The following is a 22,862-nucleotide window of genomic DNA, read 5'->3' on the forward strand; positions in this document are numbered from 1 at the left end:
GGATGAGGGGCGAACGAGTGAGCGTGGGTGAATGAGCGAGGGGCGAGCGAGCGAACGTGGGTGAGCGAGCGTGGGTGAGAGGCGGAGCGTGGGTGAGCGAGCGAGGGGCGAGCGAGCGTGGTGAGAGCGAGCGAGCGTGGTGAGAGCGAGCGAGCGTGGTGAGAGCGAGCGAGCGTGGTGAGAGCGAGCGAGCGTGGTGAGAGCGAGCGAGCGTGGTGAGAGCGAGCGAGCGTGGTGAGAGCGAGCGAGCGTGGTGAACGAGCGAGCGTGGTGAGAACGAGCGAGCGTGGTGAGAGCGAGCGAGCGTGGTGAGAGCGAGCGAGCGTGGTGAGAGCGAGCGAGCGTGGTGAGAGCGAGCGAGCGTGGTGAGAGCGAGCGAGCGTGGTGAGAGCGAGCGAGCGTGGTGAGAGCGAGCGAGCGTGGTGAGAGCGAGCGAGCGAGCGTGGTGAGAGCGAGCGAGCGAGCGTGGTGAGAGCGAGCGAGCGAGCGTGGTGAGGCGAGAGCGAGCGGAGCGTGGTGAGAGCGAGCGAGCGTGTGAGAGCGAGCGAGCGTGGTGAGAGCGAGCGAGCGTGGTGGAGAGCGAGCGAGCGTGGTGAGAGCGAGCGAGCGTGGTGAGAGCGAGCGAGCGTGGTGAGAGCGAGCGAGCGTGGTGAGAGCGAGCGAGCGTGGTGAGAGCCGAGCGAGCGGGGGTGAGAGCGAGCGAGCGTGGTGAGAGCGAGCGAGCGTGGTGAGAGCGGCGAGCGTGGTGAAGCGAGCGAAGCGTGGTGAGAGCGAGCGAGCGTGGTGGAGAGCGAGCGAGCGTGGTGCGAGCGAGCGAGCGTGGTGAGGGCGAGCGAGCGTGGTGAGAGCGAGCGAGCGTGGTGAGAGCGAGCGAGCGTGGTGAGAGCGAGCGAGCGTGGTGAGAGCGAGCGAGCGTGGTGAGAGCGAGCGAGCGTGGTGAGAGCGAGCGAGCGTGGTGAGAGCGAGCGAGCGTGGTGAGAGCGAGCGAGCGTGGTGAGAGCGAGCGAGCGTGGTGGGAGCGAGCGAGCGTGGTGAGAGCGAGAGAGCGTGTGGTGAGAGCGAGCGAGCGTGGTGAGAGCGAGCGAGCGTGGTGAGAGCGAGCGAGCGTGGTGCGAGCGAGCGAGAGTGGTGAGAGCGAGCGAGCGTGGTGAGAGCGAGCGAGCGTGGTGAGAGCGAGCGAGCGTGGTGAGAGCGAGCGAGCGTGGTGCGAGCGAGCGAGCGTGGTGCGAGCGAGCGAGCGTGGTGCGAGCGAGCGAGCGTGGTGCGAGCGAGCGAGCGTGGTGATGGGCGAGCGTGGTGATGAGCGAGCGTGTGCGAGCGTGGTGATGAGCGAGCGAGGTGAGAGCGAGCGAGCGTGGTGAGAGCGAGCGAGCGTGGTGATGAGCGAGCGAGCGAGGTGAGAGCGAGCGAGCGTGTGAGAGCGCGAGAGCGAGCGAGCGAGGTGAGAGCGAGCGAGCGTGTGAGAGCGAGCGAGCGTGGCGAGAGCGAGCGAGCGTGGCGAGAGCGAGCGAGCGTGGCGAGAGCGAGCGAGCGTGGCGAGAGCGAGCGAGCGTGGCGAGAGCGAGCGAGCGTGGCGAGAGCGAGCGAGCGTGGCGAGAGCGAGCGAGCGTGGCGAGAGCGAGCGAGCGTGGCGAGAGCGAGCGAGCGTGGCGAGAGCGAGCGAGCGTGGCGAGAGCGAGCGAGCGTGGCGAGAGCGAGCGAGCGTGGCGAGAGCGAGCGAGCGTGGCGAGAGCGAGCGAGCGTGGCGAGAGCGAGCGAGCGTGGCGAGAGCGAGCGAGCGTGGCGAGAGCGAGCGAGCGTGGTGAGAGCGAGCGTGGTGAGAGCGAGCGTGGTGAGAGCGAGCGTGGTGAGAGCGAGCGAGGTGAGAGCGAGCGTGGTGAGAGCGAGCGTGGTGAGAGCGAGCGTGGTGAGAGCGAGCGAGGTGAGAGCGAGCGAGGTGAGATCGAGCGAGGTGAGAGCGAGCGTGGTGAGAGCGAGCGTGGTGAGGGCGAGCGTGGTGAGGGCGAGCGTGGTGAGGGCGAGCGTGGTGAGGGCGAGCGTGGTGAGGGCGAGCGTGGTGAGGGCGAGCGTGGTGAGGGCGAGCGTGGTGAGGGCGAGCGTGGTGAGAGCGAGCGTGGTGAGAGCGAGCGTGGTGAGAGCGAGCGTGGTGAGAGCGATCGTGGTGAGCGCGAGCGAGCGTGGTGAGAGCGAGCGAGCGAGCGTGGTGAGAGCGAGCGTGGTGAGAGCGAGCGTGGTGAGTGCGAGCGTGGTGAGAGCGAGCGTGGTGAGAGCGAGCGTGGTGAGAGCGATTGTGGTGAGAGCGATTGTGGTGAGAGCGAGCGAGCGAGGTGAGAGCGAGCGAGCGAGCGTGGTGAGAGCGAGCGAGCGTGGTGAGAGCGAGCGTGATGAGCGAGCGTGGTGATGAGCGAGCGAGTGAGCGAGCGAGCATGGGCGAGCGTGGTGATGAGCGAGCGTGCGCGAGCGTGGTGATGAGCGAGCGAGCGAGCGAGCATGGGCGAGCGGGTGAAGTGCGCCGCCGCTCACCCAGAGGCGAGGAGGTCGCACACGGGGTTCCAGGCGCAGATGAACACCTCGCTCTCGTGTCCGCGCAGCACCGTCGCCTTGCTGGGCGGGATCTCGATGTCCCCCTCGGCGGCGTCCACCTCCATGGCGTCCGCGTGGCTGTCTGCTCCGCCCACGCCACAAAGACAAAGGTCCCCCGCGTAGCCTTAGCAGACCGTCGGGGCGAGGGCTGTTAGCCAGCGGCATCGGCCGCCTACGAAGGCCGCCGCCTTGCCACACGAGGGAGAGGTGGGTGGCAGAGGTCGCTAACGGGTTTTGATTCCTTACCCGTACCCGGCCGCACCAGGGTCGCAAACGGGTACCCGTACCCTAACCCGTACCCGGCCGGGTACGGGTAGGGTACGGGTATCGGGTACCTGATTGCGACCTCTGGGATGAAGCCACGTTGCAGGCGCGGGTGGGTTGATTCTAGGAACTTGAATTGTGAGAAGAGACAAGACGTTGGGAAATGAGTGACAAACGGTGACTCACCAGTGACTCGCGGCCTACTCGTACCCGGCCGCACCAGGGTCGCAAACGGGTATCCGTACCTGGCCGGGTACGGGTATCGGGTACCCGGTTGCGACCTCTGGTGGGTGGGCAGCAACCGCCCACGGCCGCCTTTGTCTCCCCAGTGGCGATGTTTGCTATACTCCGCATCGCACCAGTTACTCATTTGAGTCGATCTAGGGGGAGCCTCAGGTTTGGTTGCGAACGGGGAGCAAATCGCAGCGCACACAAGCGTACATACACGCACGTACAGGCACGCACACTCACGTACAGGCACGCACAGGCACGCACAGGCACGCACAGGCACGCACGCACAGGCACGCACAGGCACGCACGCTGACAATGATAATGACAATAATGCCGATGATGACAATGATGACGCTGACAATGATAACGATGACGATAAGAATAAAATGGCTGACGACGATGATGTTAATTGTCATGCCGACGATGATGATGACAAATGATAAAGCTGACGATGATGACAACGACGATGATAATGCTGACGACGATCATAATGATATCGTTGATGACGACGATGATGATAATGATATAATGCTGACGACGACGATAACGATAATGGTGACGATGACGACAATGCTGACAATGATGACAACGATGATGATAATGCTAACGATGATGACAACGATAATGCTGACGATGATGACAACGATGACGATAATGCTGACGATGATGATGATAACGATAATGCTGATGATGATGACAACGATAATGCTGACGATGGTGACGATGACAATGTTGACGATGACGACAACGTTGATGACAATGCTGATGACGATGATAATGCTGATGATGATAACGATAATGCTGACGATGATGACGATGACAATGTTGACGATGATGACAACGTTGATGACGATGATGATGATGACGATAATGCTAACGATGATGATGATGACAATGCTGACGATGATGACAATGTTGACGATGATGACAACGTTGATGACAATGCTGATGACGATGACAATGCTGACGATGATGACAATGTTGACGATGATGACAACGTTGATGACAATGCTGATGACGATGATGACGACGATGACCGAACGGCGGAGGGCAACGTACTTGACAGACTGTGGCCCCCGTTCTCCACGGGTTCCCCGTTCTTGGCCGCATTCACCATTTGTCCTGGAAGGGGACCCACCCCCACGACTGTCTGCTGCACACACACACACACAGACACACACAGTTACACACACACAGACACACATGCATACAGACACACATGCATACAGACACACATGCATACACACACACAGACACACACACACACACAGATACAAACAGATACACACACACACAGATACACACACACACAGATACACACACACACACAGATACACACACACACAGATACACACACAGACACACACACAGACACACACAGAGATACACACACACAGACACACACACAGATACACAGATACACACACACACAGATACACAGACACACACACAGATACACAGATACACACACAGATACACACACAGATACACACACAGATACACACGGAGATACACACACAGATACACACACAGATACACAAACAGATACACACACAGATACACAAACAGATACACACACAGATACACAAACAAATACACACACAGATACACAAACAAATACACACACAGTCACACACAGATACACACACACAGATACACACACACAGATACACACAGATACACACACAGATACACAAACAGATACACACAGATACACAAACAAATACACACACAGGCACACACACAGATACACACACAGGCGAACAAACAGATACACACACAGGCACACACACAGAGAGATACACACACACAGAACAGTAGCGCAGCGTAGCGCTAACCGCTACACTCCCGCTCCCCCCGCACACACCCCCCCCACACACACACAGCTCAGTAGCGCTAACCGCTACACTACAGTGGCATCTACATCTACAGAACGTGAATAACCAGTGGCATCTACATCTACAGAACGTGAAGAACCAGTGGCATCTACATCTACAGAACGTGAATAACCAGTGGCATCTACATCTACAGAACGTGAAGAACCAGTGGCATCTACATCTACAGAACGTGAAGAACCAGTGGCATCTATATCTGCAGAACGTGAAGAACCAGTGGCATCTACATCTACAGAACGTGAAGAATCAGTGGCATCTATATCTACAGAACATGAAGAACCAGTGGCATCTACATCTACAGAACGTGAAGAACCAGTGGCATCTACATCTGCAGAACATGAAGAACCAGTGGCATCTACATCTACAGAACATGAAGAACCAGTGGCATCTACATCTGCAGAACATGAAGAACCAGTGGCATCTACAAAACATGAAGAACCAGTGGCATCTACATCTGCAGAACATGAAGAACCAGTGGCATCTACATCTACAGAACATGAAGAACCAGTGGCATCTGCATAACATGATGAACCAGTGGCATCTACATCTACAGAACATGAAGAACCAGTGGCATCTGCATAACATGATGAACCAGTGGCATCTACATCTGCAGAACATGAAGAACCAGTGGCATCTACATTTGCAGGAAATTATAAACCAGTGGCATCTACATCTACAGAACATGAAGAACCAGTGGCATGTACATCTACAGAACGTGAAGAACCAGTGGCATCTACATTTGCAGGAAATTAAGAACCAGTGGCATCTACATCTACAGAACATGAAGAACCAGCGGCATCTCCATCTACAGGAGATGATACAACTTTTGAAGCCATTCCCCGTGTTTAGCGTACACGCCGTACAACGCGTTTGCAATCGACTTACGAACAAGACCTCTGGATCGTGCTTTCGTTCGTGAGTAGGGTAGTTCGCTGTAACTAAATTTGCCACCTTTTGTCCACGTGACGGAACCTTGCCAATCGGCCGTGTCGGGGGGGTGGTGGTGGCGGCGGCGTCAACGACCCAAGCCAAACAAACAACCGCCTCTACTGCGAATAACATTGGGCCGCGAAAGCCCACGTGTTTAAACTGAGACCTCAAGCATCATCACCGTGCCACCGCAAATAACCTGTTGCTGTTGCTGCTGTTGCTGCTGTTGCTGTTGTTGCTGCTGCTGTTGCTGCTGCTGTTGTTGCTGCTGTTGTTGTTGTTGCTGTTGCTGCTGCTGCTGCTGTTGTTGCTGCTGCTGCGCGATCTTCTCACGGTAGGCTTGCTGTCGCGTGGACACCACGTCCGGCATCACCGCGTCGATGAGGGACAACGAGTCGATGGGCCGCCCCTCAAACACCGTGCCATCCTGCAGCGACACACACGCAGATACACATATACACACAGTCACAGACATATATATATATATACACACAGACATATATATACACACACGCAGATACACACACACAGATACACACACACAGATACATATATATATATACACACAGACATATACACACACAGATACATATATATATACACACACAGATACATATATACACACACACATACATATATACACACACACACAGATATATATATACACACACACAGATACACACACACAGATACACACACACAGATACACACACGCAGATATATATACACACAGACACACACAGATATATATATACACACAGACATATATATACACACACGCAGATACACACACACAGATACACACACACAGATACATATATATACACACAGACACAGACATATATATACACACACGCAGATACACACACACAAATACACACACACAGATAGATATATATATACACACAGACATATACACACACAGACATATATACACACACACACACAGATATACACACACACACAGATATATATACACACACACAGATATATATACACACACACAGATATATATACACGCAGACATATATACACACACACAGACATATATACACACACACAGACATATACACACACACAGACATATATACACACACACAGACATATACACACACACAGACATATACACACACACACAGACATATATACACACACACAGACATATATACACACACACAGATATATATACACGCAGATACACACACGCAGATATATACACACACAGACATATATACACACACAGACATATATACACACACACAGACATATATACACACACACACAGATATACACACACACAGACATATATACACACCCCGTGTGCCCGCCCTCACAGTCGGGCATATTTGCGGAATACCCCACGCCCTGGCCGTTGACCCTGCAGGCCATTGACCGAGCAACCCGACAACGTTGCTACCAGCTCCCTCCTCCGCAGGAGAAATGTGTTATACACTTTTTGGCAATAAAACAGGTGGTGGTTAAGATGGTCAAACAACAAATAGAAACCCTTTGCAAGGAATCACTCAGTTTTATTGCCAGAAAGGGTAAAACCTATTCTTATATTTTCACACTCTCTATATTTAAGGGACCGTCACAGAAACGACCCCTCTCTCTGTGCCGATATGTGTCCTCTCTCTGTGTGTCCTTGTGATGTCTGTCTGCTTATGTCTGTCTATAGTTTTCTATTTCGATTTTTATTGCTATTTCTTTAATGCCTGATGATGATTGCTTGTGTTGCAATCGAAACGGCTATTATTTAAATTTATTATTTTATTTTTAGACGTGACTTAACCGAAAGAACCAAAGAATAACTGGCAAGGTGGTCCCATTTTAATACTGACGCTGCTGCTGCTGCCACTTAGCACAGCAGAGGGCGCTGGGAGACTGCACACCACGTGAGGTTACAGGCAAAGTCTACAGAAAATAACCGTACCCACAAATTTCGATTTAAAGCTTTCGTGACTGCAGGGATTCATCTTCTTGGTTCTTTCGGTAAAGTCACCACGTAGAATGGAAATAATAAAAATAAAACATAATAAAATAATTCTCACGACGTTTCGGCCACAACTCAAGCAGCCGTCCTCAGGTGAAGAACAGGTCTGTCGAGAAGACAGCGTCTGAATATGGTATTGTCATGAGTATGACATAAGTAATTCTATATTACTCATTCTGACGCTGTCTTCTCGACAGACCTGTTCTTCACCTGAGGACGGCTGCTTGCGTTGTGGCCAAAACGTCGTGAGAATTATTTTATTATGTTTAATTTTTATTATTTCCATTCCACGTGACTTTACCGAAAGAACCAAGAAGACATACCCACAAACTATTCTTATTTAAACCCTCGTATAAAGGTGCCCTCACTGAGCTGCTGTGCATCTATTTTTTTCCGGAAGCGGATCATCATCGCGTGGAAAATGAAAAGCAACAGCCAAAATACTGCTAAACGCAAGGTGGTCTCGATTCTAAACGTGGAAGGAAAAACCAGAGGACCCAGAGAAAAATCCACGCGACCACAGGGAGAGAGAAACACGCAGACTCAATATATACACCAGCAGCAGGCATCGTCAGGGTCGGGATCGAACTCACGACCTCATGCGTGCCAGGCGAGGTAGTCAACATCTCCTAGCCACCGTGATGATGATGAGAGAGAGACGCAGACTTCAAATATACAGCAGCAGGCATCGTCAGAATCGGGATCAAACCCACGACCTCCTGCATACCAGGCGAGGTAGTCAACATCTCCTAGCCACCGTGATGATGATGAGAGAGAGAGAGACGCAGACTTCAAATATACAGCAGCAGGCATCGTCAGGGTCGGGATCGAACTCACTACCTCCTGCGTGCCAGGCGAGGTAGTCAACATCTCCTAGCCACCGTGATGATGATGAGAGAGACACCCAAATTCCAAATATACAGCAACAAGCGTTAGGGTTGCAATCGAACCCACGACCTCCTGCATACCAGGCGAGGTAGTCAACATCTCCTAGCCACCGTGATGATGATGAGAGAGACACCCAAATTCCAAATATACAGCAACAAGCGTTAGGGTTGCAATCGAACCCACGACCTCCTGCATACCAGGCGAGGTAGTCAACATCTCCTAGCTACCGTGATGATGATGAGAGAGACACACAAATTCCAAATATACAGCAGCAGGCGTTAGGGTTGCGATCGAACCCACGACCTCCTGCGTACCAGGCGAGGTAGTCAACATCTCCTAGTCACCGTGATGATGAGAGAGAGACGCAGACTCCAAATATACAGCAGCAGGCATCGTCAGGGTCGGGATCGAACCCACGACCTCCTGTATACCAGGCGAGGTAGTTAACATCTCCTAGCCACCGTGATGATGATGATGAGAGAGACGCAAAATCCAAATATACAGCAGCAGGCGTTAGGGTTGCAATCGAACCCACGACCTCCTGCATACCAGGCGAGGTAGTCAACATCTCCTAGTCACCGTGATGATGATGATAAGAGATATGCAGACTCCAAATATACAGTAGCAGGCGTTAGGGTGGGGATCGAACCCACGACCTCCTGTACACCAGGCGAGGTAGTCAACATCTCCTTGTTACCGTGAGTCCACAGTGAAGGGAGTGGATCTGTGCGGTCAAACTGAAACGGAACTGGGCCTCCCCTAGGTCGTCTCGGCCTTAAGTCTGTACCCATCGGTGCGCGTGGCGAAAAAGAGTTCCGATTCCCGTTCACGACCAACACCAGTGCCGATGCACTGGTCAACAACAAAAAATTCTGGCCTGGACTTTTGCAGCTGTTCTAGACTAATTTCAGGGTGCCGATTCCAAATTTGATCTCAGATTTGCTCTATCACATCTCATTTTTATGCTATCGGCATACCCCATTTTCATTGATTTTACCCGAAATTAACTCTGTCACTTATGATTGCGAGTTGTTGCGAGTCAGTGACTGCTTTAGTGTTAAAACATGGTGCTGTATTTGTAGGATAGTGTGTTTATAGTATCATTTTATGTAGATATCCACATTTATTTAATATTTTTCTTCTGCAGTTTTTATTGAAAATGCAATATTTGACATCTCAAAAACCTGATGTGATAGACAAAAACTGATGCCAGATTTGGAATCAGCACCCCCCAAAATTACCTTAAAACGGTTGGAATACCTTATGCCAGAAAAAGTGTGTTGACCAGTGATCTGAACCCGTTTGCGACCCTGGTGCGGCCGGGTACGGGTAGGCCGTGAGTCACTGGTGAGTCACCGTTTGTCACTCATTTCCCAACGTCTTGTCTCTTCTCACAATTCAAGTTCCTAGAATCAACCCACCCTACCCCTACCCGTACCCGGCCGGGTAGGGTACGGGTACGGCCGGGTACGGGCACCCGTTTGCGACCCTGGTGCTGCCGGGTACGGGTAAGGAATCAAAACCCGTTTGCGACCTCTGGTGTGCCGTGCGTGTGCCGTGCGTGTGCCGTGCGTGTGCCGTGCGTGTGCCGTGCGTGCATGGCGCGTATGATTCACGAATCACCGCGTCGGTGCGGGCACCCGCCTCGTTGATGGAGATCTCCGCCTCCACGTACTGCAGCCCCTTCTGGATGATGGAAATGAGGGCGGCGGGTGGCACCAGCGCGCCGTTGATCGTCGACTGGCTGATGTGGCTTTCGATGCCGAACGTGAAAGCCGAGTGGGAGAAGCCTGGGTGGGGTGAGGGGAGGGAGGGATGGTAGCGGTGGTGGGGAGGGGCGATTAGCAACGGTTGGCTGGGTACGGCGAGCAAAAAAGTTTGTGTGTGTGCGTGTTGCGATTGTAGTTGTGTGCGTGTGTATGCGTGAGGGTGTGATTGCTTGGTTGTGTACGGGTGTGTGTGGGAATGGTTGTGTGGTTGTGTGTGTGTGGGAATGTGTGTGTGTGTGAGCGACGCTCACAACGAGCGGAGCGCCGGGTGGCTAAAGCACAGCAAGTTGGTACAGTAGGGGGCGCACAGGTGGTGCATCAGCCAGTCATCTCGGTCATCTCGGTCAGTCGACCCGTGGCACCTGCTGGGTCTGCCCCGTGACCTCCTGCCAGCGGGCGTTCGACACTTCACGTGGCCTCAAGGTGCACGTGGCCTGGCACAAGCATCGTGGTGACGTCACCGCCACTTAGTGGCGAATGGCGGTTGTTGTTGTTGTGGTTGTGTGTGTGGGAATGGCTGTGTGGTTGTGTGTGTATGTGCGAGGGTGCGATTGCTTGGTTGTGTGTGGGTGTGTGTGGATATGGTTGTGTGGTTGTGTGTGTGGGAATGGCTGTGTGGTTGTGTGTGTATGTGCGAGGGTGCGATTGCTTGGTTGTGTGGTGCGGGTGTGTGTGGGAATGGTTGTGTCAGTGTGTGTGTGGTTGGGGAGCGGTGGTGCAGCGGTTAGCGCGCTGCGCTATGAACCCAACGACCCGGGTTCGATTCCCGCCCACGGCCAACACCAGTGACAATTATCTGAACCGGTTCTGGGCCTCCCCTAGGTCGACTCAGCCTCAAATGAGTAACTTGGTGCGGTGTGTAGTTAACATCGCCACTGGGGGAGAGACAAAGGCGGTCGGGCGTGGTGCTGGCCACCCACCCCCTCGTGTGCCCGTTCCGGCCTTCACAGGTGCTCGCTAACAGCACTTGCCCCTACAGTGTGTTGTGGTTGCGTGCACGTGTGCAAGACACAGACCTGACTCCTGCAGGTAGCGGTAGACCAGGAAATTCACTTCATCGCTGCTGATGCTCATCTTTCTCCACTCCACCCTACCTACGCATGGGGAGCCCTGGGGGCAGCCACTGGCACCCTGCACACACGGACACAGACACCGGAGCCTTGAACAGCGAGCGGCAGCAACTATGAAGGCACACGAGGGGGTGGGTGGCCACCACCAGGCCCGACCGCCTTTGTCTCTCCCCCAGTGGCGATGTTTACTACACCACGCCACTAGGTACTCATTTGATGCCGAGTCGACCAAGGGGAGGGACCAGGACCGGTTAAGATAATCGTCGCCGGTTGGCAGTGAGCGGGAATCGAACCCGGGTCGCCAGGTTGGTAGTGCAGCGTAGCGCTAACCGCTACACTACCGCTCCCCACACGTGTACCGCTCCCCATATGCACGCGCGCACACACACGCGTACACGCGCACACACGAGCGCACACACACGCGTACACGCGCACACACACGCGCACACACACGCACGCACACACACGTACACGCACACGCGTACACACACACACGCGCACACACACGCGTACACACACACGCACACACACGCGCGCACACACGCGCACACACACGCGCACACGAGAGTGCCAAGAAGTCAGTGCCGTCACTTCCGTCCCCCTGTTAAGGTTCCTCAGCGTGGGTACAACTTGCCACCATCATCACAACCACCACCACCAACATAATTAACACAACTACCATCATCACCACAACCACCATCATCATCACAACCACCATAATTATCACCACAATCACCACCACAACCATCATCACCACCATAACCACAATCATCACCATAACCACAATCATCATCATCACCATAACCACAATCATCATCACCACCACCACAACCATCACGACCACAACCACAATCATCATCACCATAACCACAATCATCATCATCACCACCACCACAACAACCATCATCACCACCACAACCACCATCATCACCACCACCATCTGGCTTTACGTCTTCCCTCCTTACACAGTCTGTACGGGGGTCCTTCAAATTGCTGCTCTTACCATCTCATCGCTACCACGACCACCAACCCACACCACTAATATCAGAACCACAACAACCAAGATGACCACCACCACCACCTGTATCACCATCATCGTTACCATTCTCTTTGGTTCTTTCGGTAAAGTCACGTAGGTAGAAAAAGAATACATCACGACGTTTCGATCGCATCACAAGCAATCGTCATCATTATTAAATCCTTTATATTAAGTTCGCTTGCTTGCTTGCTTACGACCGTGCAAATCTTTCGGTCGTTTTTTTAACCCACTTCCCGTGATCCAATCGAGCTGACATTTTGCACACAGACTCGTTGTGCGTGACAATTTATTTCCAAAATTTTCCACTTTTTAGGAATTTTTTTTTCATATTTCATTTAAAATACCAATGTGATAAAAATGAAACTCTTACTCAAGAAAAACAGAAATGAATGATAAAATAAAACCGATGCCACGCATATAAAGGATTTATAGTGAAAAACTTTGTTTTTACGGGTTAATTTTTTTTTTCTACCCAAGCGTGGATTCCTGCAGTCACGAAAGCTTCAAATCATCATAATTACTCCCAAAATCATCATCACCAGCACCAACAACAACAACAGCCATTCGCCAATAAGCGGCGGTGACGTCGTCACGGCGCCTGTGCCAGGCTAGGTGCACTCCGAGGCAACGTGAAGTGTCGAAGGCTCGCTGACAGACGACAGGACAGACCCTGCAGGTGCCATGGGTTGACCGACTGAGACGACTGGCAGATGCACCAGCCGTGCCCCCCTACTGTGCCAACTCGCTGCGTTTTACCCGCCCGGCACTCGGCTCGTTGTTGTGAGCGTCGCTCCTTCGCCCTCCGCTGTTGTTGGAGGGCGACTGCCTCCCAACTGCCCAGTAGCAAGCGTCCTTCACGAGCCTCCTCTATCACCACCACCACCAGCACCAAAGACAAAGATACCCCGTATATTCTTAGCAGACCGTTGGGGCAAGTGCTGTTAACGAGCACCTATGAAGGCCGGAACGGTATACGAGGGGGTGGGTGGCCAGCACCACGCCCGGCCGCCTTTGTCTCTCCCCCAGTGTCGATGTTTACCACACACCGCAGCACCAGGTATTCATTTGAGGCCTGAGTCGACCTAGGGGAGGCCCAAGACCGGTTCAGATAATCATCACCGGTGTTGGCCGTGAGCAGGAATCGAACCTGGGTGGCCGGGTTCATAGCGCAGCGTAGCGCTAACAGCTACACCACCACTCCCCAGCACTTCACAAAGACAAAGATCCCCCGTGTAGCCTTAACAGACTGTTGGGGCAATTGCTGTTTGCGAGCGCCTACGAAGCACCGGCATGACACAAGAGGGGGTTGGGGGTGGACCAGAGGTCTCAAACTGGTTTTGATTCCTTACCCGTACCCGGCCGCACCAGGGTCGCAAAGGGGTACCCGTACCCTACCCGTACCCTACCCGTATCCGGTCGGGTACGGGTAGGGTATCGGGTACCCGATTGCGACCTCTGGGATGAAGCCATGTTGCAGGCGCGGGTGGGTTGATTCTAAGAAACTTGAATTGTGAGAAGAGACAAGACGTTGGGAAATGAGTGACAAACGGTGACTCACCAGTGATTCACGGCCTACCCGTACCCGGCCGCACCAGGGTCGCAAACGGGTACCCGTACCCGGCCGGGTACGGGTAGCCGGGTAGCCGGGTAGGGTACGGGTATTGGGTACCCGGTTGCGACCTCTGGGGTGAACACCACCATGTCCGGCCGCCTTTGTCTGCCCAGTGGCGATGTTTACCCACCGCACCAGGTATAGTGACCACCATCATAATCATCACCATCACCATCACCACGCGTGTTTACTCAGGAATGCCACAGTCTCAAGACTCTCTTTCAGGAGGGTCCTGCCACGGAACGGTGTGGGTGGCAATGGTTGCTGTGCATTTCCCAAGCGAGTTGCGGGCACGTGTATTTGTTGAACTTCTTTCGCGCCGTACGTAAACAACCGTGCTGTGTGTGTGTGTATGTTGAAATTATTTCACGCAGTACGTAGCTAAATGTGCTAATCGGAGGTGCGGAGACAAGAGGGCACACCTGGACAGGGAGACACGGGGACAGGGAGACACGGGGACAGGGAGACACGGAAACAGAGACACGGGGATAGGGAGACACGGAGACACGGGGACAGGGAGACACGGGGACAGGGAGACAGGGAAACACGGGGACACGGAGACAGAGACACGGGGACAGGGAGACACGGGGACAGGGAGACACGGGGACAGGGAGACACGGGGACAGGGAGACACGGGGACAGGGAGACACGGGGACAGGGAGACACGGGGACAGGGAGACACGGGGACAGGGAGACACGGGGACAGGGAGACACGGGGACAGGGAGACACGGGGACAGTGAGACACGGGGACAGGGAGACACGGGGACAGGGAGACACGGGGACAGGGAGACAGGGAGACACGGGGACAGGGAGACACGGGGACAGGGGAGACAGAGAGACACGGGGCCAGAGAGACACGGGGACAGGGAGACACGGAAACAGAGACACGGGGACAGGGAGAAACAGAGACACGGGGACAGGGAGACACAGAGACACGGGGACAGGGAGACAAGGAGACAGGGAGATAGAGAGACAGAGAGACACGGGGACAGAGAGACACGGGGACAGGGAGACACAGGGACAGGGAGACACGGGGACAGCGAGACACGGGGACAGAGAGACACGGGGACAGGGAGACACGGGGACAGGGAGACACGGGGACAGGGAGACACGGGGACAGGGAGACACGGGGACAGGGAGACACGGAAACAAAGACACGGGGACAGGGAGACACGGAGACACGGAGACAGGGAGACAAGGAGACACGGAGACAAGGAGACACGGAGACACGGGGACAGAGAGACACGGGGACAGGGAGACACGGGGACAGAGAGACACGGGGACAGAGAGACATGGGGACAGGGAGACACAGAGGCGAGCTGTGTGTCGTTATCGAGGCAAACACATTCTTCAGGGACCAACATTACCGGCTCATCAGCACCGCCGTAGCCTCCCCCATTGCACGCTCAGCTCGTGCTCTCGCGAGATCCGTGCGCCTGGTTTCCTCTCCCCTCCTCCAACGCCTCTTCTCTCACCGCTCCACCCAAAATAACCTCCACCCCCCCTCCCTCCTCCACCCCTCCCTCATCCTCCCCTCCTCCACCCGCCTCCTCCTACAGCATCTCCTCCTCCTCCCCTCCCTCCTCCTCCCCCTCCACCATCCCCCCCTCCCTCCTCCTCCTCCACCCCACCCCTCCCCCCCTCCCCCCCTCCCTCATCCTCCTCCACCCCTCCCCCCCCTCCCCCCTCCCTCATCCTCCCCCTCCACCCCTCCCTCCTCCTCCCTCCCTCCTCCACCCCTCCTCCCCCTCCTCCCCCTCCCCCCCTCCACCCCTCCTCCCCCTCCACCCCCTCCCTCCTCCCTCCCCCTCCACCCCCTCCACCATCCTCCCCCTCCCCCCCTCCCCTCCTCCTCCTCCCCCTCCACCCCTCCCTCCTCCTCCCCCTCCACCCCTCCTCCTCCTCCCCCTCCACCATCCTCCCCCTCCCCCCCTCCCTCCTCCTCCTCCCCCTCCACCCCTCCCTCCTCCTCCCCCTCCACCCCTCCTCCTCCTCCCCCTCCACCATCCTCCCCCTCCCTCCTCCTCCTCCACCCCTCCCCCCCCTCCCCCCCTCCCTCATCCTCCCTCCTCCAACAGCATCTCCTCCTTCTGTTCATCCTCCTCTTCTACCCCCTCCTCCATCACCTTCACCCCCCTTCCCTGCTGTTCACATCCTCCTACACCACCCCTCTCATATTCCCCAGCTTTCCTCACCACCCTCTCCTCCTACTCCTGCATATCCTCCTCCTACCTCATCATCATCATCATCCTCCTAATTCGTCATCATCATCTTCCTCATGATCCACCACCTCCACCATCTGCGGCTGATAATGATGAAGATTGTGAGAGATGCCGACTAGGGGAGAGGGGGCCTTCATCCAGCAGTGGATTGGCCATGGCTGACGATGATGGTGTGCAGGTGTTGCGTGTGTGCGAGCAGGCTGTGTGCAAATGGACTTGGCAATGAATAATAAAACGTTGGCTGTGCGTGTGTGTGAGGGCATGTGCGTGTGTTTGAGTGTGTGTGTGTGTGAGTGCGTGTGTGTGAGGGCATGTGCGTGTGTGTGCGTGCGTGTGAGTGCGTGTGCGTGAGTGCGTGTGTGTGAGGGCATGTGCGTGTGTGTGCGTGCGTGTGAGTGCGTGTGCGTGAGTGCGTGTGCGTGAGTGCGTGTGAGTGAGTGCATGTGTGTGAGTGCGTGTGCGTGCATGTGCGTGTGTGTGAGTGCATGTGCGTGAGTGCATGTGTGTGAGTGCGTGTGTGAGTGTGTGTGAGTGCATGTGCGTGTGTGTGAGTGCATGTGCGTGTGTGTGAGTGAGTGCACGTGTGTGCGTGCGTGTGAGTGCATGCGTGTGTGTGTGCATGTGTGTGTGCGTGAGTGCATGTATGTGAGTGCGTGCATGCGCGTGTTTGCATGTGCGTGTGTGTGAGTGCATGCGTGTGCTTGCATGTGCGTGTTCTGGGCCTCCCCTAGATCGACTCGGCCTCAAATGAGTACCTGGTGCGGTGTGTAGTAAGCATCGCCATTGGGGGAGACAAAGGCGGCCGGGCGTGGTGCTACCCACCAAATGCCCCCTCGTGTGCCACAGTACCGGCCTTCACAGGTGATGCTGCTGCTGCTGCTGCGCCCGCTAACAGCACTTGCCCCAAGCAGCCTGCTAAGGCTACACGGGGGATCTTTGTCTTTGTGCGGCGCGTGCGCGAGCGGGCGAGATGACCGCTCATCCACTCAGCCGCCAAAATCATCATCGCGTGGGAAGGAGGCCACGGGGTTTGCTTAGCAACAAAGACGCCCCCCCTCCTCCCGTGTAGCCTCTAACAGGCTGTAGGGGCAAGTGCTGTTAGCGAGTAGCACCTATGAAGGCTACCGGCGCTGTGGTTACACGAGGGGGTGGGTGGCTACCAGCACCACGCCAGGCCGCCTTTGTCTCTCCCCCAGTGGCGATGTTCACTACGACACCACCGCTGCACCGGGTAACTCATTTGAGGCTGAGTGAACCTAGGGGTGGGTGAGTAGCGGGGTGAGTAAGTAGTGGGGTGAGTGAGTGGGTGAGTGAGTGAGTGGGTGGGTGAGTGAGTGGGTGAGTGAGTGGGTGGGTGAGTGAGTGGGGTGGGTGGGTGAGTGAGTGGGTGAGTGGGTGAGTAAGTGGGTGAGTGAGTGAGTGAGTGGGGTGAGTGAGTGGGTGGGTGAGTGAGTGGGTGAGTGAGTGGGTGGGTGAGTGAGTGGGGTGGGTGAGTGAGTGGGTGAGTGAGTGAGTGGGTGAGTGTGTGAGTGTGTGAGTGGGGTGGGTGAGTGAGTGGGTGAGTGAGTGCGTGAGTGGGTGAGTGAGTGGGTGGCTGGGTGAGTGAGTGGGGTGAGTGAGTGGGGTGAGTGAGTAGTGGGATGAGTGGGTGAGTGAGTGGCTGGGTGAGTGAGTGGCTGGGTGAGTGAGTGGGTGAGTGAGTGCGTGAGTGGGTGAGTGAGTGAGTGGCTGGGTGAGTGAGTGGCTGGGTGAGTGAGTGAGTGAGGTGAGTGAGTGGGTGGTCAGCACCACGCCTGGCCGCCTTTGTCTCTCCCCAGTGGCGATGTTTACTCCACACCGCACAAGGTACTCATTTGAGGCCGAGTCGACCTAGGGGAGGCCCGGGAGCGGTTCAGATAATCGTCACCGGTGTTGGCCGTGAGCGGGAATCGAACTCGGGTCGCCGGGTTCACGGCGCAGCGTGCTAACCACTACGCCACGACTCCTCACCACACATCCACACACTGCGTCACATACACACAGCGCTCCAAAGACAAAGATCCCCCGTGTAGCCTCTAATAGGCAGTTGGGGCAAGTGCTGTTATCACATATGGAGGCCGGCATGTCGCACACGAGGGGGTCGGTGGCTAACGCACACACACAATGCGTCACACACGCGTACAACACGCACACATCACACACTGCGTCACACACATACATATACCACACACACATACATATACCACACACACACACATATAAGAGCTCACACACATACCGTGTCACACGCATAAGCTACAAATACAAAGCTCTCCCCGTGTAGCGCTAAGAGACTGTTGGGGCAAGTGCTGTTAGCGAGCACCTATGAAGGCCGGCACGGTGGCACACACAAGGGGGCTGGGGTAGCTAACCGCTGCACCGCCGCTCCCCACGGATAAAACACACACACAAACACACACACACACAGAGAATAACACACACACAGAGAATAACACACACACAAAGAATAACACACACACACACAGAGAATAACACACACACACACACAGAGAATAACACACACACACAGAGAATAACACACACACACACACACACAGAGAATAACACACACACACAGAGAACAACACACACACACAGAGAACAACACACACACAGAGAACAACACACACACACACAGAGAATAACACACACACACAGAATAACACACACACACAGAATAACACACACACACACACAGAGAATAACACACACACACACAGAGAATAACACACACACACACAGAGAATACACACACCACACAAGAATACACACACAGAGAATAACACACACACACAGAGAATAACACACACACAGAGAATAACACACACACACAGAATAACACACACACAGAGAATAACACACACAGAATAACACACACACAGAATAACACACACACAGAGAATAACACAACACACAGAGAATAACACACACACACATAGAGAATAACACACACACACAGCAGGCGGCATCTCAAAAACACACACAGCCACCAACAACAACAACAACTCCCGCAACACACAGACAAAAAAAAACAAAGATCCCCCATAAAGACAAACCAGTTGTTGGGGCAAGTGCTGTTAGCGAGCACCTATGAAGGCCAGAACGGTACACGAGGGGGTGGGTGGTCAGCACCACGCCCGGCCGCCTTTGTCTCCCCAGTGGCGATGTTTACACACCGCACCAGGTACTCATTTGATGCCGAGTCGACCCAGGGGAGGCCCAGGACCGGTTCAGATAATCGTCACTGCTGTTGGTGGCCCGTGAGAGGGAATCGAACCCGGGTCGCCGGGTTCGTAGCGCAGCGCGCTAACCGCCACACTATCACTCCCCATATACCACACACACGCACATCTACACACACACACACACACAACTACAGACACACACACGCACCCCTACAGATACACACACGCACCCCTACAGATACACACACGCACCCCTATAGACACACACACCCCTACATACACACACACGCACACCCCTATATACACACACACGCACAACCCTATAGACATACACACGCACCACTACAGACACACACACGCACCACTACAGACACACACACGCACCACTACAGACACACACACGCACACCTACAGACACAAACACACACACCCCTACAGAGACACACACACCCCTACAGACACACACACACACACACCTACAGACACACACACCCCTACAGATACACACACGCACCTACAGACACACAGACCCCTACAGATACACACACGCACACCTACAGACAAACACGCACCTACAGACACACACCCCTACAGACACACACACACACACCTACAGACACACACACCCCTACAGATACACACACGCACCCCTACAGACAAACACGCACCTACAGACACACACACCCCTACAGACACACACACACACCTACAGACACACACACCCCTACAGATACACACACGCACCCCTACAGACAAACACGCACCTCTACAGACAAACACGCACCTACAGACACACACACCCCTACAGACACACACACCCCTACAGACACAAATACACCCACCCCTACAGACAAACACGCACCTACAGACACACACCCCCCTACAGACACACACACCCCTACAGACACACACACCCCTACAGACACACACACCCCTACAGACAAACACGCACCTACAGACACACACACACCCCTACAGACACACACACACCCCTACAGACACACACCCCCCTACAGACACACACACCCCTACAGATACACACACGCACCCCACAGACAAACACGCACCTACAGACACACACACCCCTACAGACACACACACACCCCTACAGACACACACACCCGACAGATACACACCCCCCCTACAGACACACACCCCCATAGACACACACACGCCTACAGACACACACACCCCTACAGACACACACACCCCTACAGACACAACACACCCCTACAGACACACACCCCCCTACAGACACACGCACCCCTACAGACACACTCGCACCCCTACAGACACACGCACCCCTACAGACACACACACGCCTACAGACACACACACGCCTACATACACACACACCCCTACAGACACAAACACACCCCTACAGACACACACACCCCTACAGACACACACAACCCCTACAGACAAACACACCCCTACAGACACACACCCCCCTACAGACAAACACCCCCCTACAGACACACGCACCCCTACAAACACCCCCCTACAGATACACACGCCCCCTACAGACACACACCCCCCTACAGACACACACACCCCTACAGACACACACACCCCTACAGACACACACAAAAACCCCTACAGACACACACACCCCTACAGACACACACCCCCCTACAGCAGCACACCCCCCTACGACCCACACCCCTACAGACACACTACACCCCTACGAAGAACACAAACACCCCTACAGACACACACCCCCCCTACAGACAACACACCCCCTACACGAACACACACACCCCCTACAGACCACACACGCACCCTACAGACACACACACCCCTACAGACACACACACCCCTACAGACACACACACACCTACAGACCACACCCACTACGACCACACCCTACAGTACACAACACTCCCCTACAGGACACCACACATCCCCTACAGACACACGCACCCCTACAGACAAACACGCACCTACAGACACACACCCCCCTACAAGACACACACAACCCCTACAGAACACACACCCCCTACAGACACACACCCCCCTACAGAACCACACACCCTACAGATACACACACGCACCCCTACAGGACAAACACGCACCTACAGACACACCCCCCTACAGACAACACCACCCTACAGACACACACACCCCTACAGACACAAACACACCCACCACCCTACAGACACAAATACACCCACCCCTACAGACACAAACACACACCCTTACAGACACACACGCACCTACAGACACACGCACCCCTACAGACACACACACCCCTACAGGCACACGCACACCCCTACAGACACGCACACCTACAGACACACACCCACCCTTACAGATACACACCCCTACAGACACACACACACCCCTACAGACACACACACACACCCCTACAGACACAACAACAACAACAACCGCCATTCGCCACTAAGTGGCGGTGACGTCACCACGATGCTTGTGCCAGGCCAAGTGCACCTTGAGGCCACGTGAAGTGTCGAAAGCCCGCTGGCAGGAGGTCACGGGGCAGACCCAGCAGTTGCCACGGGTCGACTGACCGAGATGACCGAGATGACTGGCTGATGCACCACCTGTGCCCCCTACTGTGCCAACTTGCTGTGCTTTAGCCACCCGGCGCTCCGCTCGTTGTTGTGAGCGTCGCTCCTCCGCCCTCCGTTGTTGTTGGAGGGCGACTGCCTCCAACTGCCCAGTAGCGTCCTTCACGAGCCTCCTCCACTGAGGCCGATCTTGACACCGCTGGTACCAGTCATCGGCAAGTCCACTCAGCTCCACGTCCTCCTGTACCACATCACTCCATCTCTTCTCCAGCCCGTGCCGCGCCCGTCTAGCCCCCTCGATCCGGCCGAACAAAAGCTGTTTAGGCATGCGGTGGCTGGGCATGCGGGCTACATGACCCAGCCAACGCAGCCTTGCCTGCCGGAGGAGCTCACTGATGGGACTTTGCCCAGATCTTTCAAGGATTTGTGAGCTCCTCACACAATCCAGCCTGGTTAAACCCAGGATGGATCGTAGGCAGGCCAGCCTAAATGTTTCCAACCGGCGAAGATGCTCCACCAGGGGGGTCCACGTCTCGCAAGCGTAGAGAAGGGAGGGAATGACCGTGGCCGAGAAGACCTGAAGCTTCGTGCGGAGCGACAGACCAGGTAGCTTCCACACAGCGTTACGCAA

At 55.0% G+C, this 22,862-nt stretch overlaps 1 protein-coding gene across 2 annotated transcripts in view; it reads right to left on the minus strand.

Moving 5' to 3' along the window:
* Positions 1-2,504: 2,504 nt before the first annotated feature.
* The window catches only part of LOC133360951 (F-box-like/WD repeat-containing protein TBL1XR1-B), a 51,383-nt gene continuing 31,025 nt past the window's right edge, over positions 2,505-22,862 (minus strand). The window contains exons 2-6 of one of the 2 annotated variants that reach the window (XM_061579840.1): positions 11,570-11,684; positions 10,429-10,574; positions 6,103-6,330; positions 4,138-4,228; positions 2,505-2,665 (exon numbers count right to left, since the gene is read on the minus strand). In XM_061579840.1, coding sequence (XP_061435824.1) covers positions 2,520-2,665; positions 4,138-4,228; positions 6,103-6,330; positions 10,429-10,574; positions 11,570-11,627 — 669 coding nt within the window. In that variant the 5' untranslated portion in view covers positions 11,628-11,684 and the 3' untranslated portion in view covers positions 2,505-2,519. Of the gene's footprint in view, positions 2,666-4,137; positions 4,232-6,102; positions 6,331-10,428; positions 10,575-11,569; positions 11,685-22,862 lie in introns of both variants that reach the window. The other variant, XM_061579839.1, reaches the window with a different exon arrangement.

This window comes from Lethenteron reissneri, chromosome 70 (genome assembly GCF_015708825.2).
Source record: "Lethenteron reissneri isolate LAM-NWPU_2019-01 chromosome 70, ASM1570882v1, whole genome shotgun sequence".
NCBI lineage: Eukaryota > Metazoa > Chordata > Hyperoartia > Petromyzontiformes > Petromyzontidae > Lethenteron > Lethenteron reissneri.